Source organism: Microchirus variegatus, assembly GCF_963457635.1.
Source record: "Microchirus variegatus genome assembly, chromosome: 16".
Taxonomy (NCBI): domain Eukaryota; kingdom Metazoa; phylum Chordata; class Actinopteri; order Pleuronectiformes; family Soleidae; genus Microchirus; species Microchirus variegatus.
Window position 1 is genome coordinate 12,182,890 of NC_139817.1, and position 26,911 is coordinate 12,209,800.

General features: G+C 43.5%; 1 protein-coding gene across 1 annotated transcript in view; it reads right to left on the reverse strand.

Moving 5' to 3' along the window:
* unc5cb (unc-5 netrin receptor Cb) overlaps positions 1 to 26,215 on the reverse strand; it is a gene marked incomplete at both ends in the record, with an annotated part of 122,665 nt that extends 96,450 nt beyond the window's left edge. Inside the window, one exon of the mRNA XM_083903175.1 lies at positions 26,092 to 26,215. Within this exon, the coding sequence (XP_083759301.1) occupies positions 26,092 to 26,215 (124 nt within the window). The remainder of the gene's footprint in view (positions 1 to 26,091) is intronic.
* Positions 26,216 to 26,911: the final 696 nt, after the last annotated feature.

The following is a 26,911-nucleotide window of genomic DNA, read 5'->3' on the forward strand; positions in this document are numbered from 1 at the left end:
GAAAGGGGAGGGAGAAAAAACCAAGCTGCTAAGCCCATCTTCTCTTATTGACTATCTGCCTGCACCGACTGTACAAGCTTTGTGTTCATCTCAGTTCAAAGACTTCTCTTAGAAACAATTAGAAAACACACACAAAAAAAATCCCCTCACAGTAGAAAAGTATGATTTTCTACCTTTTTATTTTAGATTTTATTTAATGTGCTCTGGGAGCGCCTGTCAAAAATATTCATATTTCAGATTTTCCTGACATGTTGGACGAATAAAATGAAGCATTCATCATTCGGTCACTGTCTGAGCATCTTTTTTTTCTTTTTTTTACCCAATGCCCCCCAAACCATATGGCATCTTCTTTGATATACGCTGTTAAAAAATTAATACGAAGGGTTTTAGTTATTCATCACCTCTCACACTACTTTTTTTACGTTTCCAATAAGACGGTGGTCATTATTGCTAAGGTGTGGAATTATTCTTCAGAGTCAAAAATACACAGTTGATTTGAATTGTGTAACGAATGATGTACTTTTAGGGTTCAGTTACAGTTAACACAACGTAAATCATGGTTAAAAGGTCTATAGTGATCCATTCATTCATTAACCCATTGACGCCGGGAAAGCATTGCCGGATTTCTACGATTAGAGACGGGAGAGCGGCTGCACGTTTTATTAGACGCCTGTAAAGCTACGTCGATTTTCGGGGGGGTATAAGGGTTCCTGGCGACATTGTTTTGAAATGACTTCGCGCAAACATGGAGGACTTTGACATCGCAGAGATTTCTGAAGGCAGTGATTTTGAGATGCATTCGGTGACGTCATTGTTGATAAACAAAAATACTGGGTATTTACCTGGTTTCTATATGGTGAATTTTTGTGTATTATTGGGTTATAAGCTGGTAATAAGCAGGTAGCTACAGCCCCCAATTACTAGCTATTTACCCAGTAAATATATGGTAACAGAAATGTGTTACTTGGTATTAACCTGTAATTAGAAGGTAAGGACAATGGCCAAAATACTGGGTAATTACCCAGTAAATTATAAAGCGTTATTATGTTAACGCTTATATTACTTAACACTAAACTGTAGAACTGCAATCTGGTCACTAAAATGATTACAAATGGGATTTCTTTCTGGTTTTTTTCCCTGTTTTTTTTCCTTTGGCGGCCCTCAATCCAATGTTGGGTTCCTAAATTGGCCCTCAGGTATCAAAACTTTGAGAACCCCTGCCTTAATGGGTTAAAGTTGATTAAATGGGTGTGCAACAAAGTAATGTACATTTTCAAGATTAAAACCTGGCAGTATGGAACACAAAAAAACTATGCTAGCCACTACCCTTCTGTTCATTTTCCTAATAAATAGTGAAAAACCTGAGGTTTGAGATCAAATGATAATAACATCTTTATGCCGTTCAGGTCATCAATATAGATATATAATATAATAACCTGATTTTGAAAGCACATGAGGCGAGCCATCATTCGCACACCACTGTGCAACGATGTGAAGCCAGAGGAGAGAATGGCAGGCGAGAGTAGGAGACGAGAGTGACACTTATCCTTCCTCCTCCAGGTTAATTGACAAGATGATTACGAGGGTGAGGCAACAGTTGGGGGCACACGCGTGATACTTCCGAGTACATTTTAAAAACGGAAGGGAAGATGCTTCTTGAACGTGCTTTGAAGTGCAATTCATTATGCTGCCAGCTGTATTTGTTTTTTTGTAATTAGAAACTCGAGGGGTAATTTTCCTTTCATGGGAAACTTGGCTCTCGCCAATCTTCTTGTATTATTTCGCAATCGAGCCAGCAGTCTCCAACACAGTGACCTCATAAGCTGTGAGGACTTTATCGGTTGACAAGCCGAGAAACAAACAAGGAAATAAACCCTCAAATATAGCATTAATATAAGGAAATATAATATAATCATAATGAATCATAAATAAACCTTGCACATCCTGTTTTGGCATCACACCTGACAGGCCGTGTTATTTCTTGCTGGTTAATTGCTGTGAATTGCTTTTTGTTGACTGGCAGATGTGCCCTGTGATAGGCCGACAGGTTTTCTCGAGTGTATGAGTAAATAATGGGAGAGTGATGGGAGGTTGTGCTCCTGTGAGTATTTTTTCCATGGCAACACTTCAGATTGAGATTCTCTCTTTTAGTCAACCTCATTTCTAACAGATCCTTTTTTTTTTTATGGCCGACAGAGCTTTGAAAGGATTGTGTGACCCTGTACGTTCTGCATTTCAAAAAGATAAGTGGAGAGTTTATTCTCGGAAAAAAAAAAACATGTTTCATTCATGGTCCATGCAAACATAATATGGACATGGTCCATAAAAATACCCCAAGAAATATCCTTAGATATGAATGTAAAACCCAGGTATAGAAAGTCCGGGAAGTATTAGCATAAAAGTCTCATACAAAGAAGTGGCAGATAAATGTGGCAATAAATGCAGCAGAATGAAACTTTTTTTTTCCAAGCATTGCTCTGAACAACCAGACCTCTGAGTCTAGGATGTCAGTGAGTCATTTATTTGGCCCCCGGGGACTACATTCAAGCTTTCTCATTTCTGGCGTCTATTCTCTCCGTGTCCCTCTCTTTCTTTCTGGTGCTGCAGCTTTCTTCCTCTCTTGTTCAACAGCTGTGGAACAGGGTTAGGGTCAAGGGAATCTCACACACAGGCACACACACACACACACACACACACACACACACACACACACACACACACACACACACACACACACACACACAAGGAAGTGCTACTGTTAGGCTTGAATACAGCTGAGGGTGTGGAGGCACCGGGCTGGATTTTCCCATGTCAATAGTTAACTGCTGGCTGTATTTGAAACTGTGGGGAGACCTCCACTGCCCTCTGGATCCCTCTCCCGGCCCCTGGCCCAGAGCTCGAGTCTTGTCCCCTGCTGGGACACTCAATGAATTCTATGTGTGTGTGTGTGTTGTGTGTGTGTGTTAATGGCCAATCTCAGGAGGGGTTCTGTCATTCAGTCATCAGCCATTCAGCCACCAGCCTCGACATTGCAAGCCGCCAGCCCCTCGCCTTGGGCAAGTCATCTGTCTTTAAATGACAACAAACAGCAATCTTTCCCCTCCACCCTCAAAAACCCCTCCTTATTTCCATAATGCTGCATTTTTTTTCCTTTAGTCTCCAATTTATTTTCTGGAAGTCACTGTCTCGGTAAATATATCTTTCTGCCTGTTTTTGTGCCCCCTTCTGCGCTTTAGGCTCGCAAAATTACTGTTTGCGTTGCTCCGTCCCTCCCTCCTTCCGTCTTTGCTGAAATCCATCCAGTCCCAGGGTTTGTGTAGGACATCTCCTGCAGAGGGAGTTGAAAGCATTCCTCTGTCTCCCCTGTCATCATGGCTTATTTAATAACTATCCCAATAAAGTCAACAACAAGGCCTACGATACAACCCCCCCCTCCCTTCCCCTTCCACAGTGGGCCCCCAACCCTCGCCCTCAGGTCTGATGAATGGGGCCATCAGGCATGCCAGCTGCCCCGGAGGTGAGCAGGCTGCCCCCGACGGGCAGGCAGGCCACCAAGCCAGGGGGAGGAAGTGGAGCAGAGTCGACAGGGGCAGGGCAGGGCCGGCATGCCAGAACTCACACTAGGCAAAGATTGGACAGAAAGAACTAATGGAAATATGGAGAACCGAAGGGAGGGCCCGGTGAAGCAGAGGGGTACAGGATACACGCGCAAACAGGGGGCCGGCCTGGGCGCCAGAAACACAGTGGGCAGTGTGGATAAGCTCACAACATGTTTTTGCTCGCTGCTTGCTCAGGACTTTCCACTTCTCTTGACAACAGTTGTTCCATGCTATAGTCAGTAAATCGCTTGGAAACATACAGATGAAAGACCAGATAAAAGAAACAGGGGGGGAGGAAAAAAAATTCAGTGAATTAACATTTTGTTAAATGTGTTTTGCATTAATGAGGAGAAATATAAATCTACTCATAATGGTAACTCAGTATTATACTGCACACCAGAAGCCTATAAGCCTCTTGTGTAGTAATGAAATGATGTTGTGAACAGTTTATTTTGTCACAAATATTCAGGCGTGTGTATGCGTCTGAGAGACGGTGGAGGGATAAGAGTAAAGGGGGCAGTTTATGAAGCCACATTATGAAAAAAAAACGCAGGGCATACACATGTACATGCATTAATTTGCAGGGCCACGCTCATGAATCCAGAATAGGTTGATTATTAGAGTGGGCGACGCGTGGTCATGCAGCATAAACTCGTATGACTGACAATTGCTCTCCGCAGCTGGCTGTTTAACACCAAAGCAGAACTGTGCAGAAAACATGATGTGTGTTGATTATTGGCACACGAAAGCTGTTTCCATAGTACCGCTCATAATTCTCGACTCTACCCGCGTTAGAGGCATATGTGATCCCCTCCCATCAGTTCCTGCCAAATAGCGAGCCATGTCCTCTATTCATTACACGGCAGTCTCCCTGTGCCACTCATACAGTTGTTGGCAGCCTTGGATGTGTTGTGCAGACACACAGAGATGGTCAGAGGAACAAAGCTAGATGGAAATTCTTGACTGAGACGATCAGAGGCTGAAGGATTCCCCCATCACACATGATCTTTAAAGAAAAACAAGAAGGCATCCTGGTTGAGGGAATGCTAATCAACTGGGATTGCGCATCAATGCGACATAAAAAAAAGCAAATAAAACGACATTCACAGCACATTTCTTCTTAATCTAAGCTTCAACTGAGCGACTGGCAAGATTTACTCAAGGATAGCTCGAGTCTTTACACTACCTGTCTTTGATTTGCTGTTGAGTTCCTGCGATATTCCCTTGCAACCACTGGGTGAGCTACTTCCCTACCTGTTAAATCATCTTTTATCTCCATCCAGCTCAATTTCTCTCTTTACATTCCCATTGCTCACCATTGGGGAATATCTTTATTTTCGTGTCCAAGCAAACATTTTTATAAATGCAAACAGGCTCTCTGAAGAGAACATCAGAGGCGAGACCTGCCCTGTACCTGAAAGCATAGCAGCATGTCTCTCCTGGACACGGCCCTTGGAGTTAGCACAGCTGTGTTGAATATTTCCCTCACTCCTCAGTTCATCTGAGGGTGATCTGAGCCCAGTTAGCCCTGAGGACATGGAGCGGTAAACAGACCTAACTATCAAAGCAAACCAACCCGGTCAGAAAGACTGCAATATAAGTTTCTGACCACTGAAGCCGTGGATACAGGCACATGGGCAAGCAGCATCTGAGCTGAGCCTTAAAGGCCGTAGGACAGCAGCTGATTTAACCTACAGCTTTCACGCTGAGAAAACAGGAATCAGTAAATCATCAGTGGTCGGCAAAAAGAAGTACAGTATCTCCACTGTAGAGTAACTAACTTAAAATGACACACAGACAAGCTGATCATACAGTGTAAAATTTAATCTAAATCAGTTGAAACACAGCAACAACAGTTGCCGACGTGCCCCACGCTGATGTGTATGGTGCAAAAAATGTCTTAAAGCACCCATAGAACTTAAGTTCCTATTAATGCAGTTTTTCGATGTGTATCTGCGCCATTACCTCGTTTATGAAGCCCTAAAGTTTTGAAACAAACAGTTCAGCCACTGCTGAGAATGCTGGATTTGATTGTATTCTCAGTCTCTGCAAGCGCTCTGAAAAAGCCTGGATTCGTTACGTAAGGATCCCGTATCCTGAACAGCAGATCCTCCTGCTACGGGCACTCGTCTGGGCACATCTGGTTGAGTACATTGAACCACAGAAGAAGAAGAACGTCCATTGTGGAGGTGTTTCATTGCAACAGTGTCTTCTGACTCTGGGTCCGACTCTGGGTCAAAGACTTAAAAGGGACTGAAGTGCATCCACCGTTCCAGAGCGGGGCGCATCGCTTCTGAGAGCTGACGTGCTAATTACAGGTAACAGGCCAATCACAATACAGTTGGGAAAGATGCCGTTGGCTGGCCAATCACAACACAGTCTGTTTTTTGGGGTTGAGATTTCAGTCTGAAACAGTGTGGCTGAAGAGAGCTTCAGTGAGGAGAGATTTTGATCGGCTCCTTTGCAGCAACTAGGAGGTTTTTGACCATAAAACAAGTTAATGTATGTAAGTAAGTAGACCTCCATAACAATAGGAACACTCTATGGGAGCTTAAAAAAGGTTAAGCATGTCCTCAAACAACCTATGGAATCTCAAACCATAAATACATTTGATACCAAATGAAAGAGCGAACTGTCTCAGGACAAGAGGAACTTCTCCGACTCCTACTTTGACTGAGGCTGGACCACATCAGTCATTTAAACGCAGGAAGACAAACAAACATCTGATTAGATGGACCCAACGTCCACGTGGCAGAGAGGTTAGGGACACCGGCAGAGCGGCACCAAGCAGGCCATACTGCAACTGCCCACATCCTTAGTTCAAGCCTTCACCTAAACACAGTCTCATGCTCCAGGGGGAAATGACTGGCTGCATTTAGCTCTCCTCATCACAGAGTACTATTCATCTTCAGGAAATGGCATGCTCCGTGAGATGTGTTTAAGCTGTGCGCGTCAAAGGAGACAGAGGTAATGCACTAACCACTAGTCTCTTGTTGGTTTTCCAAAGAGAAGACTGTGGAAAGAAAGAAAGGAAAAAAAACTCTAGAAAGAGTTTCTTTGTTTGAGTTAACAAACATTTTAATTCTTAGTATAGTGACCAGAAGCACAAACCACAGGTCAGTGTCTTCATTGTCATTATAGCTCACAGGAGGTCACGGCCCCAAGGAAAGATCATCACCTCTGTCAAGTTGCGTCAACCTCCATAAACGTCTCTCGACCCACAAGCGCACATCATATTACTGGCGAGCCGAAGCTAATTAATGCTAACAGGTCCACCGCAGCATGCCCAGAGTAAACAAAGATTAAGTTCAGAAAAATTTATGCTCCACTGGCCTGACACAAACATCTGGAAATGTCATTTCTCAGCGCAAATTACAGTCCACTCTTTTTTCTTCTTTTTTTTTTCACACATAGACTCCTAGAGAAACACATTAGATATATCCATCTGCTTTTGTAAGCCGTCGGAAAAAAGTACACGGAAACACTGAGTTCATGTGTTTCTTTCACACACACACAGCTGGACATGTTTTGCCGACTATGTCACCAGAATTAGCAGTGATGTCAGTGACGGACGTCCCTTGGAAGGCAGATACCTCTGAAACCTTTATGTCAAAGGAAGGATGTGACTGATACATCAAACTACTTTATGGGAGCAAGAGAAAAAAAAACAAAAAAAACAACGATGTGAGTGGGCATTTCAAAAAATCCACCATCTTATGGTTCCCTCAGGCCCTGACTGATTCAAATCTAGACTGTGCTCAGCTAAATATCCTTTATTTCTCTGGTGTTTACTATGTAATTTCTGCAGAGTTTCATTGGCTCTGCTGGGAAACCGCAGACTGAAAATTGATGCTCTCTATTTTTCACTCCGTGTCTGTGTGACGACTCCCCCCCCCCCCTCTTCCCTTTTACACTCGCTTTTCCAGATAAGTGTCATTTATTTTAAATGGGCACATAAAAACTACAAAATAAACTGTTAAAACTAAAGAGAGGGAGCGAGACTGTAAGGGGGTGTGTTCTCGGTGAGCTCCTCAGAGGTGGCGAGGGCTGTGAAAGGCCACATTGTCGATGTCAAGGCCCGTCTGCATCAAAGGGCTGATTCAGGTTGTAAGCGGAGTCCCTCTCACTTTCTCTTTGTCTCTTTCTCCCTCTCCCTCTTACACACACACACTCACTCTACTGTTTCACCTAACCCCCCGAGGTCCCCAAAAAACACCACGGTTTGCTGCTCCTCCTAACAGCCAAAGAACAATATTTGGATGTAATATATAAACTCGGAGTGAGGTCAAGGGGCGCACAGTAGCATGATTCAGTGTGTAAGTGAAAAATAAAGTGAGGTATTCCTTGTTCCCTGAACTCCTACTTTACTTGGACACATTCCCCCTTGGCTCAAACACACCGTTCTTGAATGATGTTCATTTTTGTAGAGTAATTTCTCATATTCGCCACTCGCACTTACCTCACACCAACGTGAGTTGGACATTTAGGTATGTAAATGTCATTTTCTTGTTTCATTCCTCTAAAAGCAAGAAGTAGAGGAAAGTAGAGCTGCAGCTAATCGATTAATCTGCAGATTATTTTCTCGATTAATCGATGACTGGTCCATAAAGGTGCCATATGTAAGAATGTGGCCAAAAACGGTTACTACATTCAAATTCAAAAATACCGAGGTCTTTTAGGTTTCGTTTTCTGACGTAACTGGCAAACCGTGGTTGCTCGGCAGCTAAGACTCTACTGACTGATTGATAGACGGCAATGATTGGTAGATGGTGGTAGGTGGCGCCACATGCCAAAACATGATTTGCAGTCTGCAAAATATTTTGTTTAATGTAAATATTTTGGCTGTACTGTTGTTGTTGGTGAGTTCAGTTTGTTATATGAATATTATTTCTCAGTTTCTGTGACATATTAGGAGGATTTTATGGCCAGTTGCTTTAGATTTATTACATAATGCACCTTTAAAAAAAACGTTGATCAGTGTTTGTCAAACCTGGAAATGATGATGTTCTCGAATGTGTTGTTTTTGTCCACAAACCAAAATGATTCAGTTTGAATGATTTCTTTATGTGGAGCAAATAAACAAAGAAAATATTCACATTTTAAGAAGCTAAAACAATCAGAAATCTTGTTTTAATAAAGCAAAAAAAGCTTCCAACCGATTATCGATTATCAAAATCATTGATTATCATCATTTAGTAATCGATTAATCGTTTTAGCTCTAGAGGAAACCACAGGTCTTAACGGAGAGAGCGTCAATTACACCCAGAGCGTATTATACTGGTGACTTCTGTGTGTGTGTATGTTTGCATGCGTGTATGGGTGCATCGGTGTATGAATTAGTAAAGTCAGACACCAGGAGCTGTGCCACCATGTCAGGATGAGATTTAACAAGCTTTAATAACGAGCTTTAATGAGCTTAATTAGGAATCCATGCAATCCCCATGGAAACCCCTCCACCCCACAGAACCCAGCTCTGGGTCTGAGGAACTTTCAATTGGATTACTGTGGCTAATGTCACTGAGACGACAACAGTGAAAACAAAGTGCTGGAGGAGACGAGGATGAGGAGGAAACGGAGGTAGGATGAATGATGGGGGGGAGTCGAGGTGGTGGTGTGGGGGGGGGGGGGGGGGGGGGGTGAGATAACCAGCAGAACCAGTAGGATTAGTGTCGCTCAGAGATTTGGCTTGTACACACTATAGACCAATGAGGACACGTTCCCGCATCCACACCTTTTTTTCACTCCAGTGATAATTGTGCTTCACGCCTAATTGACTCCTTCTTATGCTCACATTTTCTGACATTTTTCCCCAATTTTCACCTAATACACTGTGTTAGTTTTGAGTTCCACTGTGCTACTTTTGCATTCACTGTGAAATCAAATGCAAATGTTCAGAGGGGGGAAAAATTAAAACCACATGCAAAAAAAAGGGGGGGGGGGGTGTCTTTTTCTTGTTTAATTTGCAAATGAGTGGATGCACATTGTTGTTAAACCATGCAGATACAACAGCTTAAGGTTAGAATTGATGGAAAACATGCTATGTTTTAAGAGGAAAATAAGTTACAGGTGACTTTGTCTGGTAATCTAATCTGAAAATGTGCTTAAAACTGTTGCAGTTGTATTTCAGAGGCATGTCTAATGTCTTTCACCTCTGTCCTCAGTCCGTCTTCTCCTAGACGGAGGATCAGTTTGCCTTGCGGTCACCACAGGGAGGTTCTGTAAAGTGCAGCCCGACAATGACGGAGTGACCTTTCAGATAAGCATGATAAAGCTTGCCCATCCCAGCTCTTCCCTGTGCCTACGCACTACACACACACACACACACACACACACACACACACACACACAAAAGTGAGCGTGCACAGACACACGGACGTATCTGATGACCCACTATCTGACAAGTCCTCCCTCAGGGATTTTTACACATGCACACGCACACAAAGTAGACCTCTCCTCAGGTAAAAGATCATGGGGAGTCACCTGGGAGGCAGGATATCACTGGACCCTGTGAGCTGGGAATATGGGGGGGGGGGGTGAGCTAAGTGGTTATATAAAGGTCACAAAGGTCTCTCGGACAACACAGTGCATCTATGCATGCCAAGAGGTCATCTTTCACAATCAGTCTGCCGGATTCTCCAATGCCCGCATAGTGAGTCCCTTCATGGCTCTTGCCATGTGTAGTTCCCTCGCTTCCCTGGATTCTTTGTGGTGTCCTGCCGTGCTGCAAAGAGTCTCTGGCTCATCATTATAAATCAGCCTGTTTGAGGGAATAAAATTTTAAAGAGCTTCTCCCAGATTCAAAGTGAAGTCTCCATTAGTGAGGCCAGACCAAATGGTTGCTTGCATGGCAACATGCAGCAAATCAACACAACAACCCCTTTAATCACCCTCTTGGTCCTTTTGTTCTCCACTCCTCTCATCCTCCCTGCTCTGGGCTGTCGGATAAAATTCAGTTAAGTCTTAAAAGGAGGTATATTGACAAAATTGTTAAATTTTACATCTCCTGATTAAATCTACATCCTTACCGCTTTATCTGCTACATGAGAATATTTCCTCGAGATGTACTTTTCCTAATCTTGCATACAAGCCACGTCTTGCCGATACTGTACGAGTAACGACCAGTGCTGCAAATAACAACTAGTCATTGATTATTGAAACAATTAGTCAACTAATCGGATAATAAATCACACAATTACTCATTGGCTCGCTTTAGCTACCTTACACTACTGTTCAAAAGTTTGGGGTCAGCTATACTATTTTCTGTGTGTTTCCCATTAAAACTCATATTTTTATTCATCAAAAGAGTTGCAACATGAATAGAAAATATAGTCAAGACATTGACAAGATTAGAAATAATGATTCTTATTCAAAATAATCATTTTGCCCTATCGTCAAAGAACCAGAAAAACTGTTTTCAGCTGTGCTAACATAATTGCACAAGGGTTTTCAAGGGTTTTCTAATCATCCAATAGCCTTCTAACATGATTAGCAAACACAATGTACCATTAGAACACTGGAAATGGGCCTCTATACACCTATGTACATATTCCATTAAAAACCAGACATTTGCAGCTAGAATAGTCGTTTACCACATTAAAAATGTATAGAGTGCATTTATGATTCATTTAATGTTATATTCATTGAAAAAAAGTGCTTTTCCTTCAAAAAATAAGGCCATTTCTAAGTGAACCCACACTTTTGAACGGTAGTGTACCTTGTTATTGTGCAAAAAATTCAATATCGTGCATCCCTATTGTACACATCAGCATAGGTCAAAAGGAGATCAGTAAGCAGGAGAAGGGGAGAAGTAAAGCTCATCAAATCGCACTGGTCTGGGGCACGAGGGCAGTGTTGCTGATAGTACCATTGCCAGCAGGCAGTGGTGATAAGGGAAAGGCAAAAAACAGAAACAGGGCCTCACAGCAGGAGGGGCCCAGAAAGGCACTGATTAGAAGACAAAGACGCAGATGCAGCGCAGACAGTTCAACAAGTATTTAAAGCAGTACACCATAGAGCCCACATGCATACGCACAGAGCTTTAGACATAGACTATGACATTATTTCATGTCAGCCTTGAGGGAGAACTGAACTCCTCGCCTCATCCTCCTCCGTCTTGATCGCTCTGTTCTTGGCCCGCTGCACGCCTCAGGGGCCAGCGAAGGCAGCGATTAACGACAACGGGAAGAGTGTGTATAAGTGTGTAAGTGTGTGTAAGGCCTGATCGTTAGAGCGGCCAACTTGTGTAATACAATTACAGAGGCTGCAGAGAAACTGCTAATGTGCACGCAGGCAGCTCTGTCAGATGGATCAGGTATTGAGTTTTCTATGCTTAATTCACTTTCCAGCACACACACGGGTGCATTAGTTAGATTAGAGTAGCGGGAGGGGGGCGGGAGGTGGGGCTGGTCTACCGCCGAGCCAAGCAGATTTGTTTAGTGGTGGTTGTCAATTACAACCCTGACCCTTGCACTAAATGGCTGCTCATCCCGTGGAGAAAAAAAAAAAAAAGGAAAGGGAAAGCGGACAAAAGCAAGACGAAATTGGTAAAGACAAGGCCATTTGCTGCAAAAGATAACAAGTGGCATGTTGTGGAGTAAACAATGGTCAGAACACAGTGCGTAAGGCCACACCAATAAAACAGAGTGCAGGGCCCTGAGAAAGCGACGTGACCATCAGTGAGATTGGTGAGACAATGTTATCACTTGAATGCTGCATGTAATGGGATGGTCCAAGGCCAGCAGTAGACGGGTACTTAAATATATGAAATGGAAAAGAAATTATTTGATTTGCCCCTTTTTAAAAGTCCCGAGCAGTTTAAGTGACTGATTGTGGATGCAATCACTCATAACCCTTTATACTCTTTACAGGCTGCATTGTGCCACGCAGAAGAAAAAAGAAATACACAAATCTGCACGACATAGTTTGATTATTCTATGACGAAAAAAGAATGAGTAAAGTCTGCTCTTCTCGTAACTGCCACACAGCCTATCGCTAATCTCGCAAAAAAAACAAAAAAACCCAGACATTTTATGTGTCCCTGTGTCTAAGTGGAGTTGTTTTTGAACTCAAGTTGGAGCCACTCATCCTGAGGGGGAATTGGACTCAGGACGACGCAATCATAACGGTAGTTAGACGAGCATTATAACTCCCTTCCAGAGATGATAAATAAATTTAATCTCACAGCAGCTCCTTTTCCTCCAGTAGCTAAATGAGCAGCAGAAGGGGGGCCCGCAGTTTCTACAGTAAACACCTCTCTCCCATGTAAACACGTATAATCACAACAAGATGGCCAATGCGGCTCAGCTCGTAATTGTATCACCAAAGCGAGATGAGTGAGTTCCAGGAGGGAGGGGGGGGGAGAGCGTTATTGCTGTTTGCAGCTGATTGAATTAAAAAGGTCTGCTTCACTCCCAAGAGACCACCCCGATACAAAGGACATATATGTCTGCTGCTAACTGAGGCCACGGAGTAACAAATTTAATCTTGTAAGCATTTACAAAAACTCTTTGTAGGCTCTGACAGTATTTTCCTTTGCTTCCGTCTTGACACCCACCCAAGCTTCTTCTAACGGAGCGAGGGAAGCGGGCCAAATGGAAAGGAGAAATGAAGAGTAAAGTTGGATGTGACAGGCTGTGCCATGAAAACATTTAACTGCTGATGGATGTTAGACAGCTACATCCCCTCATTGTGACACATCCGTCAAAGGCGCTGATCACTTTTGTCCACCCACTTGTCCCCGTCCTTGTTATATGCCTGTGTGTGTCTGCGTGTGTGTGTCAGAACAGCTCTGACCAATCCATTCGACTCCATGACCACTGACTTCAGACAGAACAGCGTGTTAAACCAGTGACCGCTGACGCTCCTTGGATTCGATATGCTCTGTTGAAATTCCCGGGACGTCACACACTGCACTCTGTCAAGTTCTTTATTTAAACAAAACATAGCAACAGGACCAAAATCCGAGCTACGGTGTAAATATGCCAACAAGGAGTTGTTTTCATGCTCTCACGCTCAAACCCAATCCAAGTGGAGAACAACTGCCAACAAGAAAAATGGCAGTCCAAAACCAAAACCAGGTTGTTGCTGGTATCTGGTGTTGCACAGCAAAGCAACACAATAAGGCTCGGATTACGCTGCCAAATTTGCCCAAAATTTGGGGAACGCAAATATGCATTTCAGTAGGTAATGCTGCCGAATCCTCGACGCGTCGCTGTGTTCAACATTGTTGCATTTGTTTACCAGGTTCTCGCCTGTCTTCCGTGAAACAAAACGCCACACAAAGCAGCCCAGAATAGCTGTGGGTTAATTTGCCTCCACTGTTCATCCTGCAGGGTTAGGAGCAGCTTAGTCGTACCTGCTATCTCCGCCTCATTTTCTTCCCTCGTCTCCGATTCCTTCATTTTTCTCGTATCATTGCTTTTCCTTGGTGTGCAGGAGCAGGCTGCTAAATAAAACATTTAGCCTTGTAAAACAGCAATAAGCCCAAAACAGTACGTAGCTGGAAGCTATAGGAAGTCTTTGCAGACTTGTAAAAACAAAAATACCACGATTTACTAATGTGGGGGTTTTCTAAATGTGAGGATAATGGAATGTGTGCAGTCGGATTTAAAAAAAAAAAAAAACTGAAGAAAACTCATCAGGAGGTGTGATTTACCAGTGCACTGCTGCTTCCTTTACGCAGCAGACTTTACCCCGAGATGGCCTCATCCTCATCATCTCGACAGTGTAACCCTCTCTCTCTGCTATTACCTGACGTATCGGTTTACCTCGTGTCAGCCTGAAAAAACCATGGGAACCCCTATGCATTGTGTGTCACCACTGAATTATCGGTTTCCGCTGCACATGGTGCGGCATATCTGCAGCGAGCCATTACGGAGTGTCAGTTTACAATCATCGTGCTGACTCCGGTGCAGCTGGTGTACTGTATATTTGTATGGGAGGGTCACAGTTTACGCAGGGCTGGAATTAAGAGAAACAAGGCCGTCATCTTACTGAGCTCATTCTGCAAACTGAGATCTAATCTCTCCATCAACTGGAGTGGGGAGCAAGCAGTTCTACAAAAGCACCCACTGTGTTAAACTGATGACTATGGGTCACCATCATCAACATTCTGCACTAATAATGATTTGATGCTGTCACTTTTTATTCTTAATTCGGATCATTTCGATCTTACGAGGATCAAAATATACAGCCTGGAAGCACATAGACCGTCTGAAGTAATTAGTGCATGGTCCAGCAGAGGTTTGCTGTGAAAATAGAGGAAACATGCAAGCAAAGCCATCCTCTGAGCAGACAGTCACTACACCTAAGCGTCGGGAAAATCAATGTGTGGAAGTATTTCGGGAGGGTTTTACACTGACAAAGACAAAGTCAGGTACAAATCTGCAGAATCACCTCTTCGCTCAGCTGTTCGTTCCACCCCAGTGAGGCAGGCAGAAGAGGCATCGCAGACGAGCAGCGCAAGGAGGGATCAACCAAGGATTTAATGAATAACCATTAGTCGATTATTAGCATGACAAATTAAAGTGATTAAGAACAAATTAATTCACCGACATCATTCGTTCGTCTTGTCGTATGTGTGACATTTCACTGGACTGCACGTTATACCAGCAGAGCGCATGGAAGTGAAAGCAGTTGGAGCAGCAGTCTCTAAAGTGCACTTCTGCCAGGACACAGTACTGTGACTCACAGCGGATGGTTGCAACTGCAGCCGGGATACTACTCCATGTGGATTACGACTGACCAAACGCTTCCAACAACGAGTCTCTGTATATTACAGCGACACCGGTGTCGTCAAATCGAGAGTTTCTCTGCAGCCGATTAGAGTGCCATCTAAAGTCTGATTAGGCTGATTCGAGCAGATTATCTGGCCAAATTATCCTGGAGGGTGAGGGGTTAACAGACGCAATTTTAACCAATGAGAGTGAGTTGACCAGGGCTGCCGACAGTGCGACGAGGATTAACGTGAAGACCGTCCACCGGGCTCGCAAGATGGTATGGAAAGATTATTGCAACAGTATTAGAGCTGAAACAATCAATCGATGAATCGATTATTAATCGATTACTAAATTAATCGTCAACTATTTTGATAATCGATAATCTGTTTGAAGCTTTTTTCATTATTAAAACGAGATTTCAGATTGTTTCAGCTTCTTCAATGTGAATATTTTCTTTAGTTTCTTTGCTCCACATATCAAAGAAATCATTAAAACTGAATCATTTTGGTTGGTGGACAAAACAAGACATTTCGAGAACATCTTCATTTCCAACTGATCAACATTTTTTAAAATTTTCTGACATTTTATGGACCAAAGATTAATCGATTATGAGAATAATCATTAGTTGCAGCTCTAAACAGTATGATTGCTTGTTTAAATCTTCCTGCAAGACGTATCACAACCACAGTATGCCTTCATGTCCGGTTAGATTCTGAAGTAACGTTAAATCACGCAAGTTTCCGTAAGATCCCAAATGCCCGGAATCTCCTCCCTGAAATCGTTGTGCGTTTGGTCCCGTGTCTTGACTGGATCGTCTCATCCGTGCTTTCTCAGGATTTAATCGTTTGTTCGTTGTGTCTGTGGTCTCCCACGTTTTAAAAAAAATCTAGTCAGATTTGAAAATCCTCCAGTGTGGGACAGGCTTAATATTTGTGCCAACTCGATTCTTGGCTAAAGTGACAGCCGTAATCCATGTGCACAATTACTAATCATTTATCATGCTTCCGTATAAATAAGGAATGTTATATTTAGCTTGAAAGGAGATTTGGAAAAGCAGAAATTGATCTTCCCCATTGTGAGCGTGTTCTCATATTTAAGCAGCCTGGTATTGCATACATGCCACATTGTCTGTTACCAATAGTATGCGTTTCATGCCTGAACAGAATGGGAGCCTGTGTAGGTTAAACAACAAACAAGAGTTGTGTTTACTGTAATTCAGACATTTGACCTGGTTTAGAAGAGCATTGCATTTTTTTTTTTCCTTTCTCCATTTCAGAGCAATCATCACAACAACATCTATTATTCACCTTCTGCCTGGTGTTTGGTTAACTCGTTGAAAGGGGCAAACGCACAGCTGGAAGCTCTCATCAACCGCCAATCCCGTGCCCAACTTGGGAGGATTTGCATTTATTGTGCCGTACGTCTTTGCCTTAATGAAAACAAGCGGGAGCACTTCCATCCAATGAAGACCGTGACACAGAAATAGAAGTGCTCGTCTTTTTATTCCCCCCCCCCCCCATCCTTTTTTTGTCATGTAGGACAAGCGGGGACCGACACTCCGAGCTCATTAATAATTCTGACATTTACAGCAGTGAACTTTCCGAGCTGCAGCGACTGCTTTCTGCCATTATCAACCCTCATCGCCACAGTTTTCATTAGATGAAGAATGCATACAAATCAAAGACAACACACACGCCATTTAGTCTCCACATGGAACCCCCCCCCCCCCCATTTTACAGAATTCAAAGATCACGGAGAACAGAGGAGTAGGTAAAAAGGAAGGGGGGGGGGTAAAAGGAGAAGGCAAGCACACAAATCGCAAGCAGCTTCGACAGTGTGCTTTACATGTTAGTCATAAAGCAGCTCTTTACTGTGGGGGCTTCTGTCTGGGCCCCATTTAAATTGGACCTATTGAGCTCACCCCCAGTTAATGCTGTCTGCCAGTACTTGGGTCACCAGGGACTGATCATGGAGATACGGCACACACACAAACCTCCTAAACACACGCTGTACAAACACAGGAAAGTGCTGACACCCAACAGCAATCTCAAGTTGCGAAAAAAAAAAACATTACTAGTCTCGCAGTAACAAAGCCCTAAACAAGGAAAAGAGGTCACCCAGTAGGGTGTTGGGAAGTTTGGAAGTAGCAGTGGCGCTGGGGTTAACTCTAAAGCGTGGAAACGGGAATGTTTTCCTGTGCCTGTCATGATTTCCACAGTGTTTTTGCAGCGATGTCGACAGAGTAATTACATTAAAAGGAGACAAATTATGCTAAATCTACTTTGGGACTCACTCATGTTTTAGTGGTCCGCCTCAGTAAGCAAGTACAGCAGATGAAACACGCGATGTTGACTTCCGCACATATTGTTACGTCACAATGACACATTCCTAGAAATCGATTTCTCGCTGAGCTCCGCTTTGTCCCTAAAAAACGCGAGAGTGCAGGCGAGGGCAATAGTATCTGGAAGAGCGGAAGTCTGCGAAGTGTTCTATTCTTGGCTGCACCGTGCAGCACAGAGTTCTACACAAACTTCCAGCCTCAGAGGATTTACGTGTCCAGTGGATACATTTTATATATGACGACAATGTGCCGGCTAGAGTCGGGAAAATTATGGCTTTTCCAAATGCTAACTGCTGTTAGCTGCCAGAGCCTCAGTGATGCTGACGTAGTTTCCTGTGTCTCATTTGCATTTAAAGAGACAGGCACTAAAAAGTGAGCGTTCTGAACAGGGTGATTGAACTGCTGTGGTGCTTCATCCTTCAAAAATCCGTCAAAAAGGTATTTTGACCAAAGCATGTCACAGACATGTTCATTAGGACACCAGGGAACTAGGTTAACTTGGAGAAATAGGGTATAATACGATGACACAAATACGCGGCTGGAACATTGGAGCACAACTTCAACAGCACAGCCTTTTTTAGACATTGACAACGGAAGTCAACTGCTCTTGACAACAGAAGTACATGGAGGGTTGCGGGGATTATTCATACGACCGTGCATACCAATCGAGAAGCTTTAATTTAGCACCTCATTTAACTCCGTAAAAACAACAAGTTTACAGGCTGGCATTCTGACACACATTTAATTCTGCCCTCTGGTAATGGCTTGTTCTGTTTAAAAGTCTGTCTGGCAGCTTGGTAGATAACAGATGGAAGAAAAATGAAGGGAATTATGAGAAAGATTGATTTCCTGGGGATGAATGGTCTGGTATAAACATAGATTTATCTGAAAGAGACTTTCTCAGACTCTGATATTGTTGAACAAACACACGCATGCACACACACTCTGTCACCGTATTACATGCAGCGAGCTAAGAAAACAGACGCACACACTGAGTTATGCCAGTCAGGCTGAGAATATTTTTACGAGGCGATAAGAGGAGACGTGTGTGAGGACACAACAACAAGTTTCCCCTCGTTCCGCGAGACTTTAATGAATTCATCTATTGGTGGGAATAATTATTTCTAATAAAATAAACACAATTGTGGCAAAACAAAACAAAAGCAAGCCCCTCTCAACATGCTCTTTAACTGCAGCCTAGTAAAAAATGTATTAGTTTAGGGAGAACAATAAGAAGCATTGTCCTTTTAGGCATCTCAAGTCCATCTTTAAGGAACCAGTAATGTAAACCAGAGGCAATAACTCCTCTTGTGGCATCTCAAAGCCAACACAGGAATGAAGCAGGGGGGGGGAAAGAGAATAAAAGGAAGGAGGCGGGCGGATGGAGTCCCTCATTTGAGCCCCATAAAATACAAGAAGGAACAAACATTTATCTGTGGTAAGCCTTTCACTCGGATGCTTTAAGAGCACAGAAATAACAGAGAGCAAGATGCTGATAAAGTGGAGACAGGAAATGGGGAGCTTGGGTCTCCAGCTCTCATGTTTCAGTCGGGACCAGTGGTCCTCTGCTCCCCCCACACTCCCTCGCTCTCTCTCTCTCTGTTCTGCTGACATACATAGACCACAACCCTTCCCAACCAGACATTAGTGCAGTGTCTGGAAACTACCAGCCCTCATCACAATGCAGAGACGTGACACGTTCAACAACAAGAACGAGGCAAGCGTTTCACTCGGCAGGTTTATGAAATGTGGGGATGTATCCATTCGGAGGTGGTGGTGGTGGGGTTTAGCAAAATAGACGCCAGCTTGGCAAATGACTTATTACAGATGAATATTGTTCCTATTCTTCAGGAGGGTATTCATAGATTTGCTTTAGTTCCATTCCACTGGTGGAGCTCCGGCTCTGAGCACAAGACGGGGCAAAGCCTGGATTAAGGGTTTAGCTTTGTCAATCGCAGTCAGAACAGAGGGGAGGACGACGGCAGCAGCTGGATTTCCAATCCGGAGAGTTTACTCGATTTCCACGGAGGCATGAAAATGCAGGTGATGGCGCAAAAGCCCCCACTCCGCACGTGTGACTCAGGTGTTATGAGTCACCGCTGATAGCATCTCACTCATTACTGCCTCAGTGGTATGTTGGCCTTTTATCATCAGACCGGAACATATAGACTGGCTTTAACATCAAAGAAGCCTCGGCAGAGCAGAGGATTGAATAAAAAAAAGAAACCCTGTAATGATGATATTTTTTGTCTTATCGTCGATTAAAACTATAACATCCTATGTTAAAGGAACTACTTGTTCAAATAGGATTTTTACTCCTACCCAATTAGCTTTGGATGTCTTTATTACTCCGAGTGCAGTCAGAGGGCATGAGAGTGTGAATCCAAAAAAGCTATGACATTACAATAGTTTTTTTTTTAATATGTTTTAACAACACTGGGGTTAGACTTAGGGTTAGGTCATTTCAATTCTTTATAATCAGCGCTCTTGTAAACTTTATATGATATGTAAATTATAAAGTGCAGTTTGAGACCAAGCATCCATTCCCCAGGTATTTAAAGGATTGGTTTCCACCCCCCGAACTGTCCATGGTGTATCCCGCCTATCGCCCTATGTCAGCTGAGATAGGCACAGCGACCCTCCAGTGGAGGATAAAGCGGTAGATAATGGATGGATGGATGGTTGGGTTTCCCACTCCCTGACTTTGGCTCACGCTGCTTTTTTTTCGGTGCCATCGAAATTTAAACTCCTCTCAAACCTTTTGGACAGCATGCGGGGCATGTTTGGTCTAAATTTCCAGCGCACCATCAGAGCTTCTCTCAACTTGCTGCGCCATATTAGGCTTGTTCTTGCTATGTAATACTTACCGTGCTCCACGCTGGGCCGCAGAACCAAGACTGCGGGGAACACTGTTAAGGGACATTGGGGAAATAACAACGTTCCCACTCACTCTGCCTTTTACCACTCATCAGCATTTTGAGCTTTTTATAGTGTCTGTGTGCGTACATAAGAGCACCAGCCTCGCAGCAGCATCTCAACCCCCCCCCACACACACACACTTAACTCTGTCTGTTTTGCACCATAATCCTCTTTACTAGGTAGAATAGCATGTTGGCAACACTACAGCACGTTCATTTTTGCTGTGTCCACAAATGGTTGCAGAAGCTAAAGTGTGGTAAAAAGAAGGGAAAAAAAATGCTGAGGTTAATCAAAAAGTTATCGAAAAAAAAATTATAAAAAGCACATTAACTATCCACACACACACATAAACTTAATTTACTGCTGGGTTTTCTTAAAGTTATTCTTATTTACCTATGTGTGCAATGGCATTCCTTTGACTGATTTCATGTCAGGCACACAAAAATGCAGGAAGACATTAGTGGTTAAGCACCAGGGGGGAGGCCATGATGCCAAATTAAAGGGCAGGAGTGGAGCATGTACTTATACTCACTCATGATGTGCTCTGTCAGCCTGGCTGCTTATAATGGCATGAGAAGGGCCACTTAACTCGTAATCACTTCTCTCTTTCCTTCCCTTTGGCTGTGTCGTCCTCTCCAGCACCCCTCTAACCCCTCACACACCCCCCCCCTCCCAAACCCCTAAAATTTTGCGACTGTCAGCTCTGATCTCTAATCATAAATGAACTGTAGATCAAGACCAGGGACAGTGGTCCACACCCCCCAATCCCCCTTGGCTGGGATCCTGTAATCACAGGGCTCTTGGCTAAGAGGCCAACACGCCTTTGAATGACAAATGACTGTACCTCTAATGCATCGGCACAACTTTGAAGAGCCATTTTCTGGCAGAGGAGGATATCGCAGGTAGCAAATCAGGTCGCCGCTGTCATTATGTCCCGTTCTCATCCAGTCATGGCCCTCAAAAGTGGCACTCGTTAGACAATCATTTTCATTTTGCCCTCTACGGCGTAGAAAGCAAAAAAAAAAAAAGGTGCATTTTGCACTTACCCTACTATTAGAAAAAAAAATGTAATTACAAGTAGAGACACAGACTATCTTGGTGGTACAGTCCACTGACACACAGGTCAGCCGTTCTGGCACAGGCCTGCCTATCAAGTGCTGCAACTTGTGCTGGTCCCTGCTAATGGACTGCTAATAGAAGTGAATGTTGCACTTTGAAGCTCCCCCTGCAGTTGAGAGTGTCACACAGGGTGATTAATGACACACTCTTCCTCCCTCCCTGCCTTGTCCATCCCCTGTTCTCACTCCATATCTGGCGTTCGCCCTTCTCACCCATTTCCCATCAGCTCTCCCTCCACTTCTCACCCTCATATTTGTGGTTCCCATTACTTATTTGTTGCGTCCTTGCAATTCGCACTCCCCTGTTATTATTATTACACCCCTGTTTTTTTTTTTCTCCCTTCCTCTGTGGAAGGAATAGAGATTACAGCGCGCAGGAATCTGGAATCGTTATTATGCTCCTCCGAGAGTTGAGTTTAGTCGCAAAACTCACTTCAAAAAATGTCTGCAAAAAGAAGAGCAACAAATTTAAAAAAAACGACAAGAAGACCTCCAACAAAAACTTTGAGGTTTACATTACTGTAACAGCGATTCTTCCACTGTGCCGGTCAGAGAGCATAAACAGCAGAGGAAACACTTAGAAAAAAAGCACTATTCCTGGTGCAGCAGGGCGTCTAAACATTAAGAGCATTGTTGACAGCGAAATCCTCTGTATTATTGCTGGGAACTTTAACAGTTTACACTGTTCTTATACACAAACTAAAGATGATGCATTCTGGTGGATACTTAGACTAAATATCTCCAAAGTTGACTAATTTGGGGGCAAAAAGCTGCTGCATTCAACTGGACCTCAATTAGAGGTTGAGGTCCAGTTGAGGTTTCTGATTGTTTTAGCTTCTTAAATGTGAATATTTTCATCGAAATCATTAAAACTGAATCCTTTTGGTTTGTGGACAAAACAAGACATTCGAGAACATCGTCATTTCCAGGTTTGACAAACACTGATCAAAGTTGTTTAACATTTTCTGATATTTTCGAGAAAATAATCGACAGATCAATCGGTTACAGAAATAATCCTTAGTTGCAGCTCAAACCTCAATATTTGCTCCTACAGCAGCACGGCAGACAGTATCCTCACACACAAACTGGTTGCAGAACTGTTCCCCGACCCCAAAATAGCACAGTTTGCTTTTAATAACAATCGTATATGACATCTAGTGGAGCAGGGAAAGAGAACTCTACAGTCACTTTTCACAGTAATTATCACTCACTGCCACATCTGCTGTTTAGCTAGAAACCAGCATGCACCCCTGATCCGGCTCAGCACCGTCAGACCATACTGTCCACACCGTTTGCTTTGCCCTCGCTCGTCACCAGCGCGGAGGGGAGCGTGTTACGAATCTTAATCTCGGTCAATTACAAAAAAGAACTGCTTAATTCTCAGTGTGATGCACTGCCGGGCTTATGAGCACGTGGCAAAAAGGCTATCAGAGGAGGTAATTTCTAGTGCTCCTTACGCACAATGTGCTCATTGTGCATATAGGCCCCCCGTTTATAGAATGACCGCAATGACTGTAAAATTAGTGGCCCCCAAGGAGCCGGGTTGTCAGGCCACATGGAAGCAATGCTAGAATAGTAATGACAGAAATAACATTTTCTCACATTTTTTTACCTGCACTCATAAAGCAGCAGAGATCACTGTAAAGCAGAGTCGAACGCTCACTGAGCCACAATATTTCATTGCCACGCACACACACACACGTACATATATATATACTTTAGCTTTAACCTCCATAAACAGCCCTCAGAGGACACATCATCAGAAAGTGGAGATGAGGCAGAGACAGGAACATGGCGTGAGAGTAAAAAGAAAAACAGAGAAACGAAAACACCAATGTGGGAAAAAAAACTCAACTTATCCCAGGGAAGGCCATGCATGCACCCATGGGTTGAACCTTCAGAGTACTACCTCACCATAAAAACATCAATGTGTATGAATAGAATAGGTACTAATAGGTACTGGAATCACAACAAAGGTACTTCCTTGAGTCACACATTTAACATACAAAACTGTTTTACTAATATTGAAGTAGGGCTGGGCGACATATCGAAAATGTATCGTTATCGAAATTTACAACGATAATCGGCGTCAATTTGCCGTTAACGATACATTTGATAATTCAACAAAAAAAGAAAACAAAATAAAAGTTGTTTTTTGTTGGCTAAAATGAATGAAATTTGGCACGCAAATCAGAACTGGTGAAAAATGTTATTAAATAAACGTAAAAGTGGTAGGAAATGGCTTCGTGGCGCCCCCTGAGGTGAAACTAAGTAGCACCGATTTAGAAATCCTCCTTAAATCCTGTGTCTACTTCACACTCAAGCAGAATGAATATGTGAAATCAAGCTTTTCCCTTTAGCCAATAACAAATACAACTATGTTTTTATCCCTGGATATTCCACAACAATGCTTGGGAATCCCAGAAATGCATCTGTTCTTGCAACCAAGAGTTTCCAATCAAGCCGCTGTCATAGAGCTCTCGGCTACCTCTCATGAAGCTCCCGGCTTATATCTGTCTCAACCTGTCTCCTTTTGTCAAGAGTTCAGCAGGTTAATGAGCACTCTCATTTCCCAGAGCTCACTTCTGAGAGAGTGCAGTGGCCTGGGAGAGAGTCCTCTCAACGGCAAAGTCCAAAAGTGAAAAAAAAAAAAAAAACATACACAGACCTACAGCAGACAAAGGAAAATGCACAGTAAATACTAATGTGCGAAAAATGCAATCAAATGACTCCCAAGAATAAATAAGTGGGGGGGGGATGACGTGATGAGCAGCGAACTGGGTAAGCGAGCCACTTTAATCCAGCAGTTGTTTTACACTGAGGAAGTGACTCTCCTGTGATTTGGAAATGTGTAGAGCTCATCACATGGCCCCAAAATAGCCGGGGCCCATTAATTAGACTCAAACAATGTTCTCCTGCTGTATCGACCTCTTAATGGACAGGAGAAGGACCTTGTTCGCATTCCCATCCAGTCAATGACACAGGGCTCCCCGGGGGTTTTGGAATGGGTATTATGTCATCTCACCCTTCCCTTCAGAAACCGGACCTGTGCCGTTTTTTTTTTTACTCTTCCTCTGCCTCTTTCGCTCATTAACTATGTAGGAGTGAGATGAAGGTCTGGTGCTGCTAGATAAGGTTACTCACAGGCCCTCATCCCTGTCTAGGTTATGTGCTTGGACCACCAATTTGAGCTTGTGTTGCTCTTGCATGAGCAGCAAAGGCTTAACCTTCAAAAAAATATCAGGCCACTGGAAAAAATATCTGTGCCTGTGCAACTCAAAAATCCTCCCCATCTCTCTTGCGTCTGCATGTTTCTCAGCCACACTTGCAGAAAACAACCAGTGCAGACCACCAACGTTAACTGGAGAAGCAAACACACCCGGCAGCGTCTGACACGCACATGCACAAACGCACGGTTGAGCGTTTTGCCCTGAGACAGATGGGTTCTTCCTTTGTCTGACAGACAATCCCACTCAGGAGAGAGCAGATTAAGTAAATGGCTTCAGGTGCCCGTGGCATTATCTCTGTGTTCTCTCCATAACTGACGGCAACTACGGTTCACAGAAAATATCTGTCAACAGAGGGAGGAGGGGAGGGGATTTAAAAAAAATATGCTCGCTGAGTGATGCAGACAATTTTCTTTAAAAAAAAAAAAAGTGTTTACAAAGAGAAGTGTTCGGGCTGGAAATGAAAAATGCTAATTCCAGAACTTCATCGCTGCCATTTTTCAAACATTGACGCCCTCACCTCTGAGCCAAAGGTCACGACTAATATCCAACACTTGACTTTGATATGAGGACATGTTTATTTCACTCCAACTGATGTAGATCACACCGTAGAGTTTATATCGTTCATGACTGTAAATGACTGTGGAAACACAAGAGCAGAAGCTGGTAAAGAAGAGAATAATGTCCTGATCGAGGTGAGTTATTTAATAATAATGACTATATATTATAATAAGTTATATTTAGGTTGATGAGTTCAGTGCAGAACAGAAGCAGTGTTTCCTTGATTAAAGGAAATGTGTGTTTTTGTTGTGGATTTTGTAAAAAAAAAAAAAAAAAAAAAGTGAATTTATTTAGAACATGGTGATTTTATTGTCACCCCCTTCTCTGGATATTTACATTATGCTGCCTATTTTTCCAGAAACATAACATAAACTCTATTATACTTCCATATTATGCCTTAGTAATATTAAATCCTTCATTGAAGAGTTCATTTAGACTTTAATTTGTCACCTAATTCAGTTTAAATGGCAGGATAATGGCCGGTTAATTGCATCAACGTGTTGATGACAATAAACACAGATCACCAGTTTTACACAACTTTCACCCGACATTAAGCCCAAGTTCACGGGTCAAAAACATTGCGTTAAAGTTTTGATTTTGTTTTTTTACCTTGAGCAACTCCAACATCCAGCAGCAGAAAGAGGAACAGCCAGGACACGACCATCATCTCAGGAGGAGCAGATCTCTGCACTCCTCTTCCTCCCTCTCCGCCAGTCCGCGCGCCGAACCCCATGATGAGGAGTCAAACCCGGCTCCGAGGCGAGTCCCAGTCTCTGAGATATTATTATTGCGCTCAAATGCGCGCTCGTTGTCGCGCGCAGCAGCAGCAGCCAAATATTCACCCTCCTGTCTCCTCCGAGAGCGCAAACAGCAGATCTGCGGCAGATATATCCAGGCTGCGCTCGGCGTCTTTTTTGCAAACATACAAACTGTGGCAGTTTATGGATTAAGAGTCGCGCGCATCGCCCCTCCGCGAGGTAAGATGTTGCATTTAAAACCCGCGTCCGCCTGCGTTTCCCCTGGAAGCCTCACTTGGTTTGTCAAGAAGTGTGGCTCGATGTCTTGATGGCAAATTCATGCTCCAGTCAGTCCCACGCCAAAATCAAAGTCCTCCGGTGAGTCTCTGTGTGTGTGACACCTTACCACGCGTGGAGCAGAGTGAGTTGTGTGTGAGCTGTGCTGTGTGTGTGTGCGTGCGCCGCGCCTCGCGCTCCACTGACGGGACTGAGCTGTAGGAAGGAAAGGAACAGTCTCTGCGGGCTACCTTTCTCCTTCAGCCAATCCAAGTGCTCCGTCAAGTGGCGGCGCTGCATCAAAACCTGGCCCGGACAGAAGCAAAGGAATGGATGGCACAGTTAGACACAGTTCCTCACTTTTATCACAATTCTGACTTAGAAGCTCACGTATCAACACCCTGACACCAAAATCA